The sequence below is a fragment of the Schistocerca americana genome, chromosome 3 (assembly GCF_021461395.2).
Source record: "Schistocerca americana isolate TAMUIC-IGC-003095 chromosome 3, iqSchAmer2.1, whole genome shotgun sequence".
Lineage (NCBI taxonomy): Eukaryota > Metazoa > Arthropoda > Insecta > Orthoptera > Acrididae > Schistocerca > Schistocerca americana.
In genome coordinates this window covers 266,580,621-266,600,357 of record NC_060121.1, presented here as the reverse complement: position 1 = coordinate 266,600,357, position 19,737 = coordinate 266,580,621, and the positions used below count along the sequence as shown (strand labels likewise).

The following is a 19,737-nucleotide window of genomic DNA, read 5'->3' as shown; positions in this document are numbered from 1 at the left end:
CACAAGGGTACTGGGGTACTGTATAAAATAGCATGTGTTTAAACAATGGAAAATCTGGGATGGAATGTAACAATATTATGGAAAGGAAAGTTGCTACTCACCATATAGCGGAAATGCTCAGTCAACTCAGCATCTCTGCTACATGGTGAATAGCAACTTTCCTTTTCATAATATTGTTATAGCATGTGTTTATGTAGATTGGTTAAACATCAGAATGGCCACTCAAGAAAAGGCTAAATCCTGTCCATGTCATTCACATGCGACAATGATAATCCCTGGTAAGCACTCCAATAGCTTTTACATGGCAAAATGCCAAAACTGACTGTAACAGTTAGTAATAATTTTTTACCCAGTGTGGAATAATAGACCTCTTTATTTCAACAAGAAGAAGGAAAGGGAATAAAAGAATTCAGCTGTGGGATCCATCAGGAGCAACATTAAATCACAAGCAACTCTGGATGAGATAAATATCAGTGCAATAACTGAAACAGAAAAATTAGATTTTAACGCCATACCAATAATGAACTTAACAGAATCATAACAGGTCACACTGGAGACAGATAGTGAAAAAATACCAGCTATAGTGTTTGTTAAGGAATTGTCACAACATTTGTGCGAAGTAAGAAAGACTATCTGGGATATCTGTTATCAGGAAAGGAAGGGGACAAGATGAGGTTATCTTAAATACACACAAGACACAGGCAGCAATAGGGAGTTCATGCAACATGTTGGGTTGGAAAGGGGACAGTAGTAGTATTGTGACTGGCCAAAAGTGCTGAATTCCGTCACTTGCCTCTACAGATGTAAATCTATGGCATTACACAATATCTCAGGCTCCAACGAAATCAGTCTTTCCTGAGGAAGGCCATTGTAATACAATCGAAACATAGGTTTTGCAGCTTATAATTAAAGTATTTTATACAACGACATGGTACAAACCTAGAAGAATTTTAATCATCTTGACATTGACTGCAGAAGCCTATGTAGTTATGCTATTTATCATGAACTGCACAATAGCTGTAATGTGATGTGTATGATCCTGCTTAGAAGTGGGTTGTTAAAAATGCACCTTTTTCAACTGAATCTTTGTGAAACACATACTGCAATGTTTAACAACTGTTCTACTTGTGTACGCCTGACAATGTACTGAATTCTTTCTTTCTTTTACTGGTGCTTTGTCCCACAGTTTCACATGATTAGGATGGATATGGCAAGGTTAATGTTTAAGGGTGACCAGATGACCTTCCAGCTGCCACCCATACCCCCCGGGACGGAATGAGCGTACCCCAGCTGTCTGCGTCTAGTGTAATCCATGGAACAGTGTGAGCATTTTCAGATGTCTGCGAGTTGTGTAACTGAGGCGGAACATGGGGACCAGCCCGGTGTTCACCAAGCGAGATGTGGAAAACTGCCTAAAAACCACATCCAGGCTGGCCAGCACACCAGCCAAAGTCAGTAATCTACCAGGCAGATTTGATCTGGGGCCAGTGCGCCTATCCGAGTCCAGAAAGCAGAGCATTAACACTCTCTGCTAACCTTGTGGGTTGACAATGTACTGAATAACACAGGAAGTAAATAGCAAAGTTCATTAAAGGTATTCTATCTCGGAAACCATTCAGAATAAGGCATGTGTCCATAGGAAGTTTTGTTTCAAATCATCGTTCCTATCATAGTAAGATGACTCCTTACTGAAATTTCCCTCTTCCCTGGCAATTATGTGTGTTATGTTGTTATGTTAAGTGTCCTGCTACTCACTGACACTCTTTTCTAAGCTGACGAATGAAGTGAGCTATTTCAAGCACTTTCTGTTGAGCAGGTATTGTTACTGTCATATGGTACATCTATACAGATGGAAGAATTTTTATGTACAAAATGGGATGCAATGATCTTTCATTAGAAACAGGGGACATAAAGGACAATGCAGACAGAGCTCCACTTACCTGGACAAGACTTACAACAGTTGGGGCAAGGCAGATGTCACAGAGGATACTCACCAACAACTGTTTTGCCTTTACAGTCGTCCATTCCATCAGTCTGAGGGACTTTTTTTTTACAGGTTTATACCACCCTCAAACTTTCAATGCTTAAGCCTAGATCCATACTCTCTGTGATGCACAACATTTAATGATTGTGAAGCAAAGCATCTACAGAGTCTGTGATTACAGAGGATTGGCAGCACTCGCCATCTTCAGCTCAAGAAACCCCGGTTCACTGAGCTTTATGAGGTGCTACCCATTTAGTATGACCCAAGATGTGAATGTGGCTTATCAAATGCCACAGACATGAGAAGCATTTTCCACACACACGCAATGTTACAGGATATAGGAATGCCCAAAGAGAGTTCTAAACCAAGACATCTGATAGTTTTATTGCAACAGAATAGATGAAAAATAGCCTACCTGTTTACACATTAAGAAAGATGTAATTAAAAATGTGTGGTTTACCAAAAAAGGGTGAGAAAATTTAAAATTTGTGTGATGCAAAAATCATAAATTCTTTCTTATGTAATTAATTGTATAAAAACAGTATATTAAAAGAACAGAAACAAAAGAATCACAGAAAAGTTATTTTACCTGTGGGTTTGTGAGAGCACCTGTCATGACTCTTCTCATTGCAGCACCCATTGCACTGAAGTCATGGAGCATTGTAAGATATAAGTCAGCATCTTGAATGGCAACTAGGTACGCATCTTGTATCCCCGATTTGCTGAAGTTAAAAAGAAAAATAAGTTAATAATTTTTCTTTTTAACAAGTTTATCTGAGTGTTATAAAATGGATGACAATGAGAACTGGAATAATAAATGCTAAAATTAATAAAAACCTAGCCCCAAAATGTATGCATCAGCAACACAATCACTTGAAATTACGTAATCATTAAGGAGATGGGGGTACTCTCACATGATTGTGCGTAATGCATTGGCCATTGCTGTACTGTGTTATATATGCCATGGTGGTATCTGAAAGCTCCTTGTAAGAAGCTACTTGCACTGCCCATTATCAGAAACATACTGTCTAATCAAAGGAATACTCATTCTATCTCTCTGATTTATATTACGTTTCTAGGGTACATTCAGCCGAAACACAGAGCTGCAGAAAAAATATAATTACAAATGAAACACTTACCACCAAAACAAAATACTGGAACTTGGATAAAGTTATGGGTTGTAAAGAACACTTATTTCCATCAAAACATCAGAATCCTAACTAATAAAAAAAAAGGACGAATTTTAATACTAATACTGGAAGGGCAGTGGTAATGTCTACAGACATGTTGTTCTTATCTGTACATAATGTAAAAATTACTGAAATCCAAAAGATACTGTTGCAATATCATCCTCACAGACCATTGCAAACAGATATGCAGGCACCTACATAACTCTGTAGCTGTGCACTGCAAAAATTTTTGTGTAATGTTCTACAACATAGTGTTCTACATCAGTAGCGGACTGGGTTGCTATATGCTGTAGCACAATACTGTGTTTCTGTCGCTGGATACATGAAGGGAGCCAAACTGGAGCAAGTACATATCCTACCAGCTCAGCTGTTAACGTCATTACGTCAGCGCTGTGCATTCAATCTGTATAGTCTCTGCATCAGTCATCGGTTAAATGTGTGGCCAAGACGCTACATTCTCATCAACTAGGCGAAGTCGCTGGAGTCACTGGTCTACAAGCCGTCAGCTAGCCCTGATGGTTCCAGGCTCTGATCTGGAACCACCGAGGTAAGGCTACTCATCGGGTGCCATCACCTAACACTCCACCTAGTCTCTTGAAAGTCCAGGGTTTGACTGAGCACCAGCGCAACTCTGCTAGCCACTACACAAGCAGTACACCAGTACAGTCTTAAGCTCACTGTAGTGTGAAGCTGGCATCTGACACGTCAGCAAGGCCACCGTCGTCGCCGGCCACTGTCATTCTGCCATAGCAGCCTACTCCCTCAGCGTATACTCACGCTGTCCACCACCCTGGCTAGTTCCTAGGCCACTGTCGTCTACCAACTGTACAGAAGCACCAATTAACAAAGAACGTTGCTGTTGAGTGAGCATTACTGCCTCTGGACACGAAGCGGTTCTGGAACTCCCAACCCACACCTCCCTGCACATATCACTTTGCAGAGCAGAAGCGGCCAACCTACAACACTGGTGTCAGCATGCCGATCACAGTGCAACACAACCGCCATATTTCATGTCAAATCACAGTGATCACTGACCTCATATAACAGATGTTTGTGAAAAATTGGTGTAAGAAACCACGTAATAAAAACAAAATAAATAATTTTTCCACAATTTTTTGATCAACACTTAGGAGAGCATTTTGAAATGTGGGTCATTTTCACAAATTGGTGTGCAGAGACTGGATGGTTCATAAGTCTGTAACCACTATAACTTTTTTATTTATCAACCTAATTTATTCAATTTGGTGTCAATGGAAACATACAAGGAACAATTATGATATGTTGTTGTTGTGGTCTTCTGTCCTGAGACTGGTTTGATGCAGCTCTCCATGCTACTCTATCCTGCGCAAGCTTCTTCATCTCCCAGTACCTACTGCAACCTACATTCTTCTGAATCTGCTTAGTGTATTCATCTCTTGGTCTCCCTCTACGATTTTTACCCTCCACGCTGCCCTCCAATGCTAAATTTGTGATCCCTTGATGCCTCAAAACATGTCCTACCAACCGATCCCTTCTTCTAGTCAATTTGTGCCACAAACTTCTCTTCTCCCCAATCCTATTCAATACCTCCTCATTAGTTACGTGATCTACCCACCTTATCTTCAGCATTCTTCTGCAGCACCACATTTCGAAAGCTTCTATTCTCTTCTTGTCCAAACTATTTATCGTCCATGTTTCACTTCAATACATGGCTACACTACATACAAATATTTTCAGAAACGACTTCCTGACACTTAAATCTACATTCGATGTTAACAAATTTCTCTTCTTCAGAAACGATTTCCTTGCCATTGCCAGTCTACATTTTATATCCTCTCTACTTCGACCATCATCAGTTATTTTACTCCCTAAATAGCAAAATTCCTTTACTACTTTAAGTGTCTCATTTCCTAATCTAATTCCCTCAGCATCACCCGATTTAATTTGACTACATTCCATTATCCTTGTTTTGCTTTTGTTGATGTTCATCTTATATCCTCCTTTCAAGACATTGTCCATTCCATTCAACTGCTCTTCCAAGTCCTTTGCTGTCTCTGACAGAATTACGATGTCATCGGCGAACTTCAAAGTTTTTACTTCTTCTCCATGAATTTTAATACCTACTCCGAATTTTTCTTTTGTTTCCTTTACTGCTTGCTCAATATACAGATTGAACAACATCGGGGAGAGGCTACAACCCTGTCTTACTCCCTTCCCAACCACTGCTTTCCTTTCATGTCCCTCAACTCTTATAACTGCCATCTGGTTTCTGTACAAATTGTAAATAGCCTTTCGCTCCCTGTATTTTACCCCTGCCACCTTCAGAATTTGAAAGAGAGTATTCCAGTTAACATTGTCAAAAGCTTTCTCTAAGTCTACAAATGCTAGAAACGTAGGTTTGCCTTTTCTTAATCTTTCTTCTAAGATAAGTCGTAAGGTTAGTATTGCCTCACGTGTTCCAACATTTCTACGGAATCCAAACTGATCTTCCCCGAGGTCCGCTTCTACCAGTTTTTCCATTCGTCTGTAAAGAATTTGCATTAGTATTTTGCAGCTGTGACTTATTAAACTGATAGTTCGGTAATTTTCACATCTGTCAACACCTGCTTTCTTTGGGATTGGAATTATTATATTCTTCTTGAAGTCTGAGGGTATTTTGCCTGTCTCATACATCTTGCTCACCAGATGGTAGAGTTTTGTCATGACTGGCTCTCCCACAGCCATCAGTAGTTCTAATGGAATGTTGTCTATTCCCGGGGCCTTGTTTCGACTCAGGTCTTCCAGTGCTCTGTCAAACTCTTCACGCAGTATCATATCTCCCATTTCATTTTCATCTACATCCTCTTCCATTTCCATAATATTGTCCTCAAGTACATCGCCCTTGTATAGACCCTCTATATACTCCTTCCACCTTTCTGCTTTCCCTTCTTTGCTTAGAACTGGGTTTCCATCTGAGCTCTTGATATTCATACAAGTCGTTCTCTTATCTCCAAAGGTCTCTTTAATTTTCCTGTAGGCGGTATCTATCTTACCCCTAGTGAGATAGGCCTCTACATCCTTACATTTGTCCTCTAGCCATCCCTGCTTAGCCATTTTGCACTTCCTGTCGATCTCATTTTTGAGACGTTTGTATTCCTTTTTGCCTGCTTCATTTACTGCATTTTTATATTTTCTCCTTTCATCAATTAAATTCAATATTTCTTCTGTTACCCAAGGATTTCTATTAGCCCTCGTCTTTTTACCTACTTGATCGTCTGCTGCCTTCACTACTTCATCCCTCAGAGCTACCCATTCTTCTTCTACTGTATTTCTTTCCCCCATTCCTGTCAATTGTTCCCTTATGCTCTCCCTCAAACTCTCTACAACCTCTGGTTCTTTCAGTTTATCCAGATCCCATCTCCTTAAATTCCCAGCTTTTTGCAGTTTCTTCAGTTTCAATCTGCAGTTCATAACCAATAGATTATGATATAAAATTATTAAAATGCTGGAATTAAGCATACAAATATCTACAAATCAACAATGACAGTTGTTTCTACGGCCTTTCTTGTTACTATGCCTGACAATATAATTTGAATTCCTGCTAATAAAAGAGTGACTATCTGTCCCTTCAGAAAATGGCAAAATGTGTTATACTTTTGCATAAACTGGAAGATCTGTACTTCTTTCCGATAAAATATTTGTGAACTTTATCCAAAAAATGTGTTACATTTATCACCAAAATGTAAAATTGATTATGCATACTGCGCATGTAAAAGAACCATACACTGAACTATTGTGGAAATGTATTTAGATTCTAGAAAATGAGGAGTGTATGCTGCATTGCTCTTCTCATTGTCCTGAAGAATGTGAAATGTGAATTATTTCACTGAAGTTGTAATCCTTACAAGATACTAAAAAAGTCATTTTTAAGGACTGGATCCTAATTGATCTACCTACACTGGACACATTAATGAAGAAAGTCAACAAATTAGTTCAGTATTTACTCCAAAAACTTTAAAACTTGGCACAACATTACTACATATGGAAATCTCAGGGTTGCTACTGAAAAACAAGGAACGAAAGACTCCCTGATACTTCATGCACCATTACAGTGGATTTTGCAGAAAACTATCCTTGTTTGCTTTGGGATGGTAGAACATTCACGTTACCCTTTACCCTTTTGTTGCGTACAATAAAACAGAGGACTGCATTAAATGAATGTTGTGTTTTATAAAAGATTGTTTGCAACATGATACAAAAATATTCTATGTTTTCCATAAAATTGATCTTACCCTGGAACACATACAACACATTCAACATGTCATTTACTTCAATGATGGCAGTTCTGCACAATATAGAAACTTAATAATTTTGTAAATTTGTGCCATTACAAGCAAGACCACGGATAACTACAGAATGGAATTTCCACTAATCATGGTGGAAAAGCATGTGATGGAGTTGATGGTATATTAAACATTTACAGTGACTATGTGATTTTAATTCGAAAAGAGCTATTGACGTTTGGCACAACCCTTGTTCCAGCAAGACAAACATTTTATGTTATGACAGAGTAGATAACAAAATTCACAATTACGTTACAAAAACAGAATGAAACTGGTTTTACCATTCCAGGGACAAGAGTCAATCATTTTTTCAAACCACTAAATGAAAACAGGATGCTAGTAAAGTGTGACCTATCAGAAAATAAATTTATACAAGTTCATCTTGGACTTGGCAACAGAGACTCCATCACTATTAAAGAAGAAATGTACATCACAGCTATGTACCATATTTTAGAGACAATGAGAAGCACTTTTTTCCTTGAAAACTTGCCTCCAACATTCAGGTGTGTGTCATACTCGAAATTAATATAAAAATGTTCAGTGTTTGATTTAAAATTCCCACCAGTCATAAAAATGTCCCTATATTCGATGCCGTGGGAAATTTATCTCCATCTGACAACAATGGATGCAACCGGCAATAGTGGTGAACCAAAGCAACATGAGTTGTGGATATTCACAAACTTGCTAGCAGTGTCACCCACCTGCCAGGCCATCACAAACATAGAACACTGTCTAGCCTATGATGCTTCACTGCAGTCTACAATGTCAGTGAACTTGAATAGAAAGTGATTTGTGTTATCGGTAATGGTACAATATTTTTGCTAGTAGCTAGTTTCCTAATGGAAAAAAAGAAAAGGTGTTCATATGACGTGGGCTATAAATTGAAAGTAATAGCATATGCAGAAGAACACGGAAACAGTGCAGCTGAACGGTGTTATGGCCCTCTGCCAACAGTGGGCTAATGGGAGCGAGTGAGTGAGTGAGTGATTTTTTTTTTGGGGGGGGGGGGGGGGGGGGGATAGGAGGGGGAGGGGGGAGGGAGGGAGGGAGGGAGGGAGGGAGGGAGGGAGAGAGAGAGAGAGAGAGAGAGAGAGAGAGAGAGAGATGACATACTGAAATGGATTCAAGGACTTAGTTGCAAACCAAAGCCAAAATACATCAGAAAATATCACGATAGTGTGAAGAGAAAATATTATCTTTTCTTTGTTTTATTATTCAACACAAAAAGAAAACCAGTGTGGAACTAAGCCAATAACAAATATGGATGAAGCTCCTCTGACATTTCATGTGCCGAGTAACAGAACTGTTGCCAAGAAAAGTGCTAACGTGTAACTATAAAAACAAGTGGACATGCAAAAATGCACTACGCTGTTGTCCTTTCTTGTTGTGCTCCAAGCACTAAACTTAATCCAATAATCATTACCAAGCACAAAACAATGCCAAAATCTTCTGAAATGTCGCCAGATGTCGATTACGTACATGAAAATGGTTGGATGGATGATGCTGGTATGAAATTATGGATTAACAGAGTGTGGTAGAGAAGGAAAGGTGGTTTCTTACTTCACAATTGCAACCTGTTGATGTCTTGATAAATAAACCATTTAAAGTGTATATGAAACAGGAATGTAACAAATGAATGATGATGGATGAACTCGACATGAATTCACAGCAAAGCGAGCTTTAAAATACCTACAATCAAACAAGGATGTCTGTGGATAAACAGTCATGATCTAGAGTGCAAGAAGACATTATTGTTACATTTTTCAAGAAGTAACACTCTCAATGAATACCATCTTACCTCAGGATGTATACATGGTCAAGAAAAAAAAATTCACGGATTTCCCAGTTAAAAACACACTCCCCCCCCCCCCCCCCCCCCCCCCCAACAGGACAATACATTTCTTCCAAGGTGAAAAATAAACTTTTTCACAATAAGTGGCAGTATACTTTCCCTCAGCGCTGTAAAAATATCAATCCTTTGAATGGTAAAGGTTTTATACACCAGTAAGGAACTTCAGAGAACAAAAAAAACTCTGAAAAAAATTTGGAAAGATCTTTGATGTGCAGCAACATTTACGTGGAATATTTTCATATTACAATATGCTGCATACTTTTGTATTCGTATTATGAAAATATAGATTCGAATTCCACTAAAAATTGCACGTTAGTTTCTGAAGCACTGAAAGCTAGACTGACAAGTGCTTTCATAATCCAATCATAGCTTATGTCATGTAATCTCACCAGCCAGTGGCAGCAGATATTCAGAGCATAGGAAACTTGATGTAGCCAGCCAATAGCAACATCACTGTTAAGTAGTGTGAACACACAAATAGGAAAAGTTAATGGTTTAATTTAATGTACATAGTGTAGCTACAAGAAAAACTAAGATTTCACATATAATATTGTCTTTGAGAGTTTTGGTCTTTACGATACATCACACAAACGTGCCAGTAAAATTTTAAATAACGACATTAATGTTTGGTCTCCTGTGCCGTAAAGTCGTCTAAGCGGCTAGTCATCAATGTGTTAAGTTTTAAGAGTCAAACGCTCTGTGATTTAAGAAATTCATTGCACATTTGTACACATAACATAATTCATCTCGTGTAAAGGGAAATTTACTTTGAAACTAATGCTTTTCAAAGCACCATTCGTAGTATTTTCCCCATGACCTGTTAGAAAAAACTTACTTTCAGCAGTTGCCAGAGTGCGCCAGTAAAAAGGTGTCACTGTGCGTGGGCAGCTGCGATGATGTAGGAAGCCCATATGCTCGTACATATACACATAGTATTAAGAGATCTTACATTACATCATAAAGGGAACAGGACATCGGAGGATACTCTTACGAGCACCGGAATTTTGTAAACCATACTGAAATGCATAATTTGACTTAAAGTGCACATTTGTACATCCAGATTCACAATGAAGTAGGCCCCAACCTGATATTAAGCTTTTCGGTGCAATTTTCATGAAGCAAATTTTCTTGGTGTACCAGTACTGTATTATCTCAAGTTTGGTTCTTTATTATGGCATAATGCCACAAGTGCCAGAAGGTGAAAATGTGCACCTGCCTCTGGGGAAAAGATTAGTAAAAGCCACATTTATTTAGCAAATCGACAAAAATAACTTCTTCACTGTTCTACAAGGCAGTTAATGCTTGATGCCAAAAATGTGCAAATAAAATAAAATCAGAGACCAAGCAGATCTTCCCCAGTTCATTTATGGCCGCTTCATGACTGTTGGAAACCTTATCAAAATATTTTAATGACTTTCAACCATTATGCCCATACTCATGCCCTAGTTTATCCTATTTCGGGGATAGCAGGAGATGATGTGTTACCATTCATAGACAACTTGTTAGCAGCCACTAAGCTGAGATGCTGATCAAAGGAACATGTTTTACATATGGTTCAATAGCATTTGGTGTGATTTGCTAAAACATACTTAATGTATGATGATGAGTTATGGAACACACCAACATTTGAAATTCTGGGGTTGGGTATGGTGCAGTGACATGGAAGGAAAAATAGCAGTAGGTATTCTAGAGAGAAACTGAACAATGTGTTCCAGAAACTGGGGTAGTCAATTGAAAACTTTGTGGACAGAATTAAAAAGCTCAATGTCAACACACGAGTTTACACAAAGTGACAACTACACAGTCCTTCCCACAAGAGGCAGAAAAACAGTGTTACACGCATTTTTGCAGAGGTTACTACCTGATGTATCAAGGAAAGTACAGGCAGAGTTCCTTAAGAACTTAGCCAAAGCCGTAGCAACTGCAATGGCATTGGAAGAGATTGACACTGTGACCCGAGTTCGGTATACAAAATGAATTTTCACCACAAGTATTAAATGTTACAAGTGAGGATGAACAGATCACATACGGCAAGGTGCCATGAACCACAATGTATGAAATGTGGGCAAATAGGACATCCAAAATGATATTGCAGGTAAAAGCCTAACAGGGACATGATAGGTGGACATGAGGTGGGAACAGTAAACCACTGTCAAATGGCAATAGGGGCTCCAGATTTACTGTGTGGCGTTCCCAGTAAATATAAACACAGTCCAAACTTATGCTGTGGCAGAATTTTACTTTGACAGCTTAGTGGATGGAAGGTGAGTTCCCCCCCCCCCCCCCCCCCCCCCTCATGGGTGTGCAAATGTTCCTGCCAAGTTTGGACCATGGGGAATAGGAGGTTTGGCCTACCATGATGTAGGTTAAGAAGTGGATGGAAATGACCTGCATTCACTGGGTTCAGTATTGTAGAGCTTCTGTGTTGGGGGAAAAGATTTCTGCATTTGTAGGGAAATTTTGTCTCAGAGGCGATGGTTGCTGCACAATCTTGATGTTAGAGTTATAGCTTAAACATCATGCAGAAGTCAATTAAGATTGGTGCACAGTAGAGCTGGACAGGGCAGCATTCTGTTACGGTACTACTGCTGAGAATACTGAACTGCTGTAACGCAAGTCCTCAGATGTGGGGCGCAGTGGCCATTTTTCAAAGCCTCTTACATGGAACTTTGCAGGGACTGAAATCTAGGCAATGTAATTTAGATGACATAACTGCATTCACAGTTCTTTAGAATCAACTCGCTGAGATAAATACTACAAGATACAGGGAAAATACTGTGGCTGGATGAAGGAATTAGTTTTCAGGTAAAGGTACTGTGTGTTTTATAGCGATTGAACTACAATGAAAAATTTGATAATGCAAAGGGCTTCATTTTCAGGAGTGTTATACACATAAAGAGGTTACAAATGGTGAAAAACTTGCTTTTAGTGTCAGATAATTTTACGAGTGCACACATGGAATTGTCCAAGGGATTTGGAGATATTGCTTCAGCTGATCTAGACAGAACAAATTCAGACCCAAGCTTAAGCAAGCTGCCAGTTTAGCTGCGTTATGAAGGAAGATACCACAACTGGAAGCAGCAGAAGATAGCAATGGAGCGGTTTTTGTTATAATATTAGGTTATGTTTAATCCTCAAGGGTTATAGCATGCATCCCCGGTAACAACATAACATCCCGATTGTGAAGGAACTGCTTGTGTATTGTAAACTGTATTGTACATCACATCACCTGCAACCAGTGATGGAAAAAATTATTAATCAACAGTTACGAGATGGTATTATAGAGAACAGTACCAGACTCTGGAAAGCACCAGTGGTAATTGTCCCAAAGGGAAGTGCAGACGGGAAGAAGGCATATTGCTTTTGTTTTGACAATTAGCAACTAAACAAGCAAATCATAACAGATGCTTACTCAGTTCTGATTATAAGGGAAACTTTGGCTAATCTGGGCAACACAGACATTTTTCTAATAATAATCTGCGTAATGACCATCACTAGTCAGAGGTAGCACCAGAATATTGCCCAAAGACAGCATTTACGATGTCATTAGGAGATTATGAGTACCACCATATGCCGTACGAAATACATGTAGCCAAACAATATTGGTAGCAAACATGCAGGCAGGATTTAGAGCAGTATGTAAAGAACTGTGTATCATACACACAATACGCTGAATTAAGTCATCCACATATTCAACTTCAGAGATTACCAGAGGCCAGCATACCATTTGAGATTACTGGTTTGGATATCTTAGGTCCTTTAGGGCAGATACTAGCAGGGAAACATTCTATGTTACCAATAATACATCAGTTATTATGTTACAAAGAAATACTATTTCAAATCAACACGCTGACACAGTGGCGAAAGCCATGGTTAATAATTATGAACTAAAGTTTGGTGCACCACAGACGCTTTTTCGTTGGTCGGTTGATTTGAGGAAGGGAACCAAACAGCGAGGTCACTGAGGTCATCGGTCCCATCAGATTAGGGAAGGATGGGGAAGGAAGTTGTCTGTACCCTTTCAAAGAACCATCCAAGCATTGGCCTAAATCGATTTAGGGAAATCACGGAAAACCTAAATTAGGATGGCCGAATGCGGGTTTGAACCACCATCCTCCTGAATGGGAGTCCAGTGTGTTAGCCACTGCGCTACTCGCTAGGTCACATGATTTTTACAGACCGATGTACTAACTTCATATCAGAGCTAATAAAATAACTTACAAGGGAAACTCGGCACCATACTTCCCTCAGATTTAGTGGTAAAATGGCCAGTGGACAGTCCATCAAAAACTGAACACAGGTCAAGCATGAAAACAGGAAGGTGGAAGGTGTATTGAAGTGTGAAAAAAGAACCAAAATAGAAATGGTGAATGTCCATGCTCAAGATGTAATGTCCATCTGCAACAGTGAGGTGTAAGGAAGGGACCTCCAGACGTACATATATTCTATTTGTTCTACACAAGTACCACACGTTATAACTCTTTGTTAAGTTTTGGAGGTTTTGACCCTTGAATTCCTTTGTTGTAACATAGTTCACGGTCTATGTGGCAGTGTCCGAGAAGGCACATTGGGGGAGTTACTAGTTATCGGGAGCTCCAACATTAGGCATGTTATGGAGTCCCTTAGGCAGATAGCGTTCAGGGCTGGAAAGAAAGCCAATGTCTACTTGGTATGTCTGGCAGGGTCACTCATTTGAGATGTGGAGGAGGCCTTGCCTGAGGCAACTGAGCAGACAGTGTTCTGCAAACTGTGGCTCATGTTGGTGACAACAATGCCTGTCACTTGGGTTCTAAGGCCATCCTGTAAAGGCTGCTGGCCTCACTTGCATTGTGCAAGCAAAACTCGCAATTTGCAATTTGAGTCGGTTGGTGTCCATTTGTTTGGAGCCATGTGGAGGGACTGCCCTTGATAGGGCACAGGTGCACTACACAAAGGGAGCAGCTAATATGGTTGCAGAATACTTGTGAAGTGCACATGGGTTTTTTTAGGCTAAGGTTGAGGTTCTCTGATGAGCACTTGGCAGACAACTCACAGATAGTGAAATCAGACTGTGTTCACAGTAAAGGCACGTTGACTGTCAAAATTTTATCACTAAACTGTTAAAGCATTCATAACAAAGTTCCTGAGCTTAGTGCCCATTAGGAAACTTGTCACACTCAAATTACTCATGGGACCAATAACTGGCTGAAACTTGAAGTAGAAAGCTCTGAGTTATTTAGCAATTCGTGGAACATATATCTAAAAGACAGATTAGATGCCATAGGACAGGGTGTGTTTGTTGCAGTTGACAAAAATATTATCACTACTGAGGTTGAATTTGTGTGTGACAGTGAAGTTATCTAGTTGTGTATAACAGGTCTAGGTGAAATCAAGTACATTTTTGGATGTTTTACCAGCTACTAATGTTAATGAACAATCAAGAAAGCTAGGAGAGTCTTTCTGCTAGAAATAGCAGACAGACAGTTGCTAACATCCCACTTATATCATGATTTAGTTCCACTACAATGGGCGTAGAACAACTATGGGAACAGTTTTAATGAACTGTAATTCATACTATGGAGAAGTATGTGCCAAGTAAGTGGATTAAGGATGGAAAAGACTCACAGTGGTATAACAATGAATTTCGAAAAATACTGAGGAAGCAAAGGCTGTTGCTCTCTGGTTCAAAAAAGTGTACAAATGGCAAGAGGCAATGGTTAACAGAAATTTGTGCAGCTGTAAAACGATTGATGTGGGAAGCATGCAACAACTTCCACCATCACACTTAAGCAACAGATTTAGTCAAGAATCTGAGAAAATTCTGGGTCTACATAAAATCACTCTTTGGGGCTAAGGCTTCTATCCAGTCAAGTGTTGACCACTCTGGTTTGGCAGAAGCAGATAGCAAAAGTAAAGCCAAAGCATTAAATTCACATTAAAAAAATTGTTCACGCAGGAGAACAGTACAAACATACTGGCACTTGACTAACTCACAGATTCCTGTACGGAGGATATAGTAATAAACATCCCTGGTGTAGAGAAACAACTGAAAGCAAATAAGTCACCAAGTCCTGATGGAATCCCAATTTGATTTTACAATGAGTTCTCTGCAACACTGGCTTCTTACTTAGCTTGCAATAACATATATCTCTCCCAGTACAAAGCTTCAAGTGACTGGGAGAAAAAAAAAACACAGCTGATTCGTGTAAATCAGCATGGTTTTAGGTAGCATCACTTGTGTGAAACTCAGTTTGCCCTTTTCTCATATGAGATCCTGCGAACAATGGATGAATAGCAACAGGCAGATTCTTAGATATCGGCAAAGCATTTGACATGCTACCACATTGCCGACAATTAACCAAAGCACAAGCATACAAAACAGGGTCCCAGGTATGTGGTTGGCTTGAAAACTTCTTAAGTAACATAACCCAGTATGTTGTTCTCAAGATCAGAGACAGCAGTATCATCACGAGTGCCCCGAAGAAGTGTGACACGGCCACTGTTATTTCGTAAATACATAAATGATCTGTTGGACAGTGTTACCAGCAGTCTGCAGTGGTTTGCTGACAATGCCATGATATATGGGAAGGTATCATCATTGAGTGGCAGTAGGAGGATACAAGATGACTTGGACAAAATTTCTAGTTCATGTGATGAATGGCAGCTAGCTCTAAATGTAGAAAAATGTAAGTTAATGCAGATGAGTAGGAAAAACAAAGCCACAATGTTAGAGTACAGCATTAGTACTGTGCTGCTTGACGATCACACGGACTGATTATCTAGGCATAATGTTGCAAAGCAGTATAAAATAGAATGAGCTTGTAAGGGTTGTTGTAGGGAAGGTGAAAAGTCGAATACAGTTTATCAGGAGAACTTGAGGAAAGTGTGAGTCATCTGTAAAGGGGACCACATATAGGATGCTGGTGCAACCCATTGTTGGGTGTGTGTCGCATGGGATGCGCACCAGGTCAGAGGAGGGCTGCTAGATTCATTACTGGTTGGTTCAAACAACATGCAAGTATTATAAAGATGCTTCTGGAACTCTTTTCAAGGGGCACCACTGAGAAAATTTAGAGGACTGGCATTTGAGGGTGGCTGAAGAACAATTCTACTACTGCCAACGTACATTTTGTGTAAGGCCCGTGGAGATATATAGACAGTCATTTTTCCCTCGCTCTATTCACAAGTGGAACAGGAAAGGAAATTACCAATAGTGGGACACGGTATCCTCTGGCTTGCACCATACAGCGGCTCGGGAGTATGTATGTAAATGTAGATCACCTAGGTGAAGCCTGTAGTCCACAAGCCGTTGGATAGCCCTGATGGTTCAAGGCTTTGATCTGGATCAACCACTGGGGCCACTCATTGGGTAGTGTTGAACGATCATTCTTGGCTCCGTGTTCACCATGGTATGGAGTTTGTATCCCACAGTGACCCGCACATGCAACTTTGGAGGCAGAAGTGATCATCCTGCAACACTGACCTCAGCATAGTGGTTACAGCACAATGCAACCACCAAAATTCATGTTCCTGGATGCCTGTCACTGCCCAAGTGCACATTCAGTAAGAAGAAATATGGAGTGCAAAAATGGAGTGAAGTCTCAATGCATTCAGATTACTGAATATTGTGTTTAACAGCTCCTTGAAAGTTACTTCAAATAATAGACTACAAAACACACTAGCTAATAACTAACAATTTACAGACAATTTGTAGGAAATATCTTAAGCTTCATAAAAGCAGTTAAGAGACAGTTTTCATAGGTGAAATAGTTCACGAGTGAGTAGTCAGATGTCAGTGAGCATTGTGCTCAACATTTTGGCAAGTGACCAAGTTGCCATCATTGAGCAACTGATGAACTGACTGTTTAGGGGCCCGCACAGCACTTTTATCACTTCCTACCTTCCCTCCAATCTGCCCTCCTATGCCCCAACAGTGCCCAGCATCTCTTCCCACACTACTCCACCTGCTCTGTCCTAGGTTCACACCCAGGTACGTGTGCTGGCAACATCTCTGCTGTTCCTCCGTCTGCCATCTAAGCCAGTTCTTTGTGGGTATCTCCTTCCTCTTCATAATCAGACTAACTGGGGGTTCCTAGGCCTTACGAAGAATGTAGTCATTATGATGATTGATTAGCAGTTCCCTCACTTGAATATCAATATATTCTAATTTAGAAATCTGTCTCAGAACCTTAACATTTTGCCGCCCGCACTTCTCACACAAATTTATTTGCTTGGCTCCGGCAGCACAAAATCAGATTACTTGGATTGTCGCCGGCCATTCTTGACATTATTGGGAGATTATAAATTCTTAAGTTTTACTAATCTCATCATTAGTTCTCGTAAGTTCTCAACTCTGTTCCCTTACTTTCAGGGAATTTCGAAGACATACATATGCAAATAAATATAAAATTTATTTGTTTCATATACCCCCCCATGAACCATGGACCTTGCCGTGGGGGAGGCTTGCGTGCCTCAACGATACAGATAGCTGTACCGTAGGTGCAACCACAACGGAGGGGTATCTGTTGAGAGGCCAGACAAATGTGTGGTTCCTGATGAGGGGCAGCAGCCTTTTCAGTAGTTGCAGGGGCAACAGTCTGGATGATTGACTGACCTGGCCTTGTAACACTAACCAAAACGGCCTTGCTGTGCTGGTACTGCAAATGGCTGAAAACAAGGGGAAACTACAGCCGTAATTTTTCCCGAGGGCATGTAGCTTTACTGTATGGTTTAATGATGATGGCTTCCTCTTGGGTAAAATATTCCAGAGGTAAAATAGTCCCCCATTCAGATCTCCGGGTAGAGACTACTCAGGAGGACGTTGTTATCAGGAGAAAGAAAACTGGCGTTCTACGAGTCGGATCGTGGAATGTCAGATCACTTAATCGAGAAGGTAGGTTAGAAAATATAAAAAGGGAAATGTATAGGTTAAAGTTAGATATATTGGGAATTAGTGAAGTTCAGTGGCAGGAGGAACAAGACTTCTGGTCAGGTGAATACAGGGTTAAAAATACAAAATCAAATTGGGGTAATGCAGGAGTAGGTTTAATAATGAATAAAAAAAAATAGGAATGCGGGTAAGCTACTACAAACAGCATAGTGAACACATTATTGTGGCCAAGATAGAAACGAAGCCCATGCCTACCACAGTAGTAAATGTTTATATGCCAACTAGCTCCACAGATGATGAAGAGATTGATGAACTGTATAATGAGATAAAAGAAATTATTCAGATAGTGAAGGGAGACGAAAATTTAATAGTCATGAGTGACTGGACTTCAATAGTACGAAAAGGAAGAGAAGGAAACATAGTAGGTGAATATGGAATGGGGGTCAGGAATGAAAGAGGAAGCTGCCTGGTAGAATTTTGCACAGAGCACAACTTAATCATAGATAACACTTGGTTTAAGAATCATAAAAGAAGGTTGTATACATGGAAGAAGCCTGGAGATACTGACAGGTTTCAGATAGATTATATAATGGTAAGACAGAGATTTAGGAACCAGGTTTAAAATTGTAAGACATTTCCAGGGGCAGATGTGGACTCTGACCACAATCTATTGGTTATGAACTTAAAACTGAAGACACTGCAAAAACGTGGGAATTTAAGGAGATGGGACCTGGATAAACTGAAAGAACCAGAGGTTGTAGAGGGTTTCAGAGAGAGCGTTAGGGAACGATTGACAAGAATGGGGGAAAGAAATACAGTAGAAGACGAATGGATAGCTCTGAGGGATGAAGCAGTAAAGGCAGCAGAGGATCAAGTAGGTAAAAAGACGAGGGCTAGTAGAAATCCTTGGGTAACAGAAGAGATACTGAATTTAATTGATGAAAGGAGAAAATACAAAAATGCAGTAAATGAAGCAGGCAATAAGGAATACAAACGTCTCAAAAATGAGATCGACAGGAAGTGCAAAATGGCTAAGCAGGGATGGCTAGAGGACAAATGTAAGGATGTAGAGGCCTATCTCACTAGGGGTAAGATAGATACCGCCTACAGGAAAATTAAAGAGACCTTTGGAGATAAGAGAACGACTTGTATGAATATCAAGAGCTCAGATGGAAACCCAGTTCTAAGCAAAGAAGGGAAAGCAGAAAGGTGGAAGGAGTATATAGAGGGTCTATACAAGGGCGATGTACTTGAGGACAATATTATGGAAATGGAAGAGGATGTAGATGAAAATGAAATGGGAGATATGATACTGCGTGAAGAGTTTGACAGAGCACTGGAAGACCTGAGTCGAAACAAGGCCCCGGGAATAGACAACATTCCATTAGAACTACTGATGGCTGTGGGAGAGCCAGTCATGACAAAACTCTACCATCTGGTGAGCAAGATGTATGAGACAGGCAAAATACCCTCAGACTTCAAGAAGAATATAATAATTCCAATCCCAAAGAAAGCAGGTGTTGACAGATGTGAAAATTACC

At 40.0% G+C, this 19,737-nt stretch overlaps 1 protein-coding gene across 2 annotated transcripts in view; it reads right to left on the bottom strand.

The window, feature by feature from the left end:
• LOC124605511 (E3 ubiquitin-protein ligase Ubr3) overlaps positions 1-19,737 on the bottom strand; it is a 297,916-nt gene that overhangs the window by 244,616 nt on the left and 33,563 nt on the right. For both annotated transcript variants that reach the window (XM_047137248.1, XM_047137249.1), the window contains exon 4: positions 2,574-2,706. In XM_047137248.1, the coding sequence (XP_046993204.1) occupies positions 2,574-2,706 (133 nt within the window). The remainder of the gene's footprint in view (positions 1-2,573; positions 2,707-19,737) is intronic.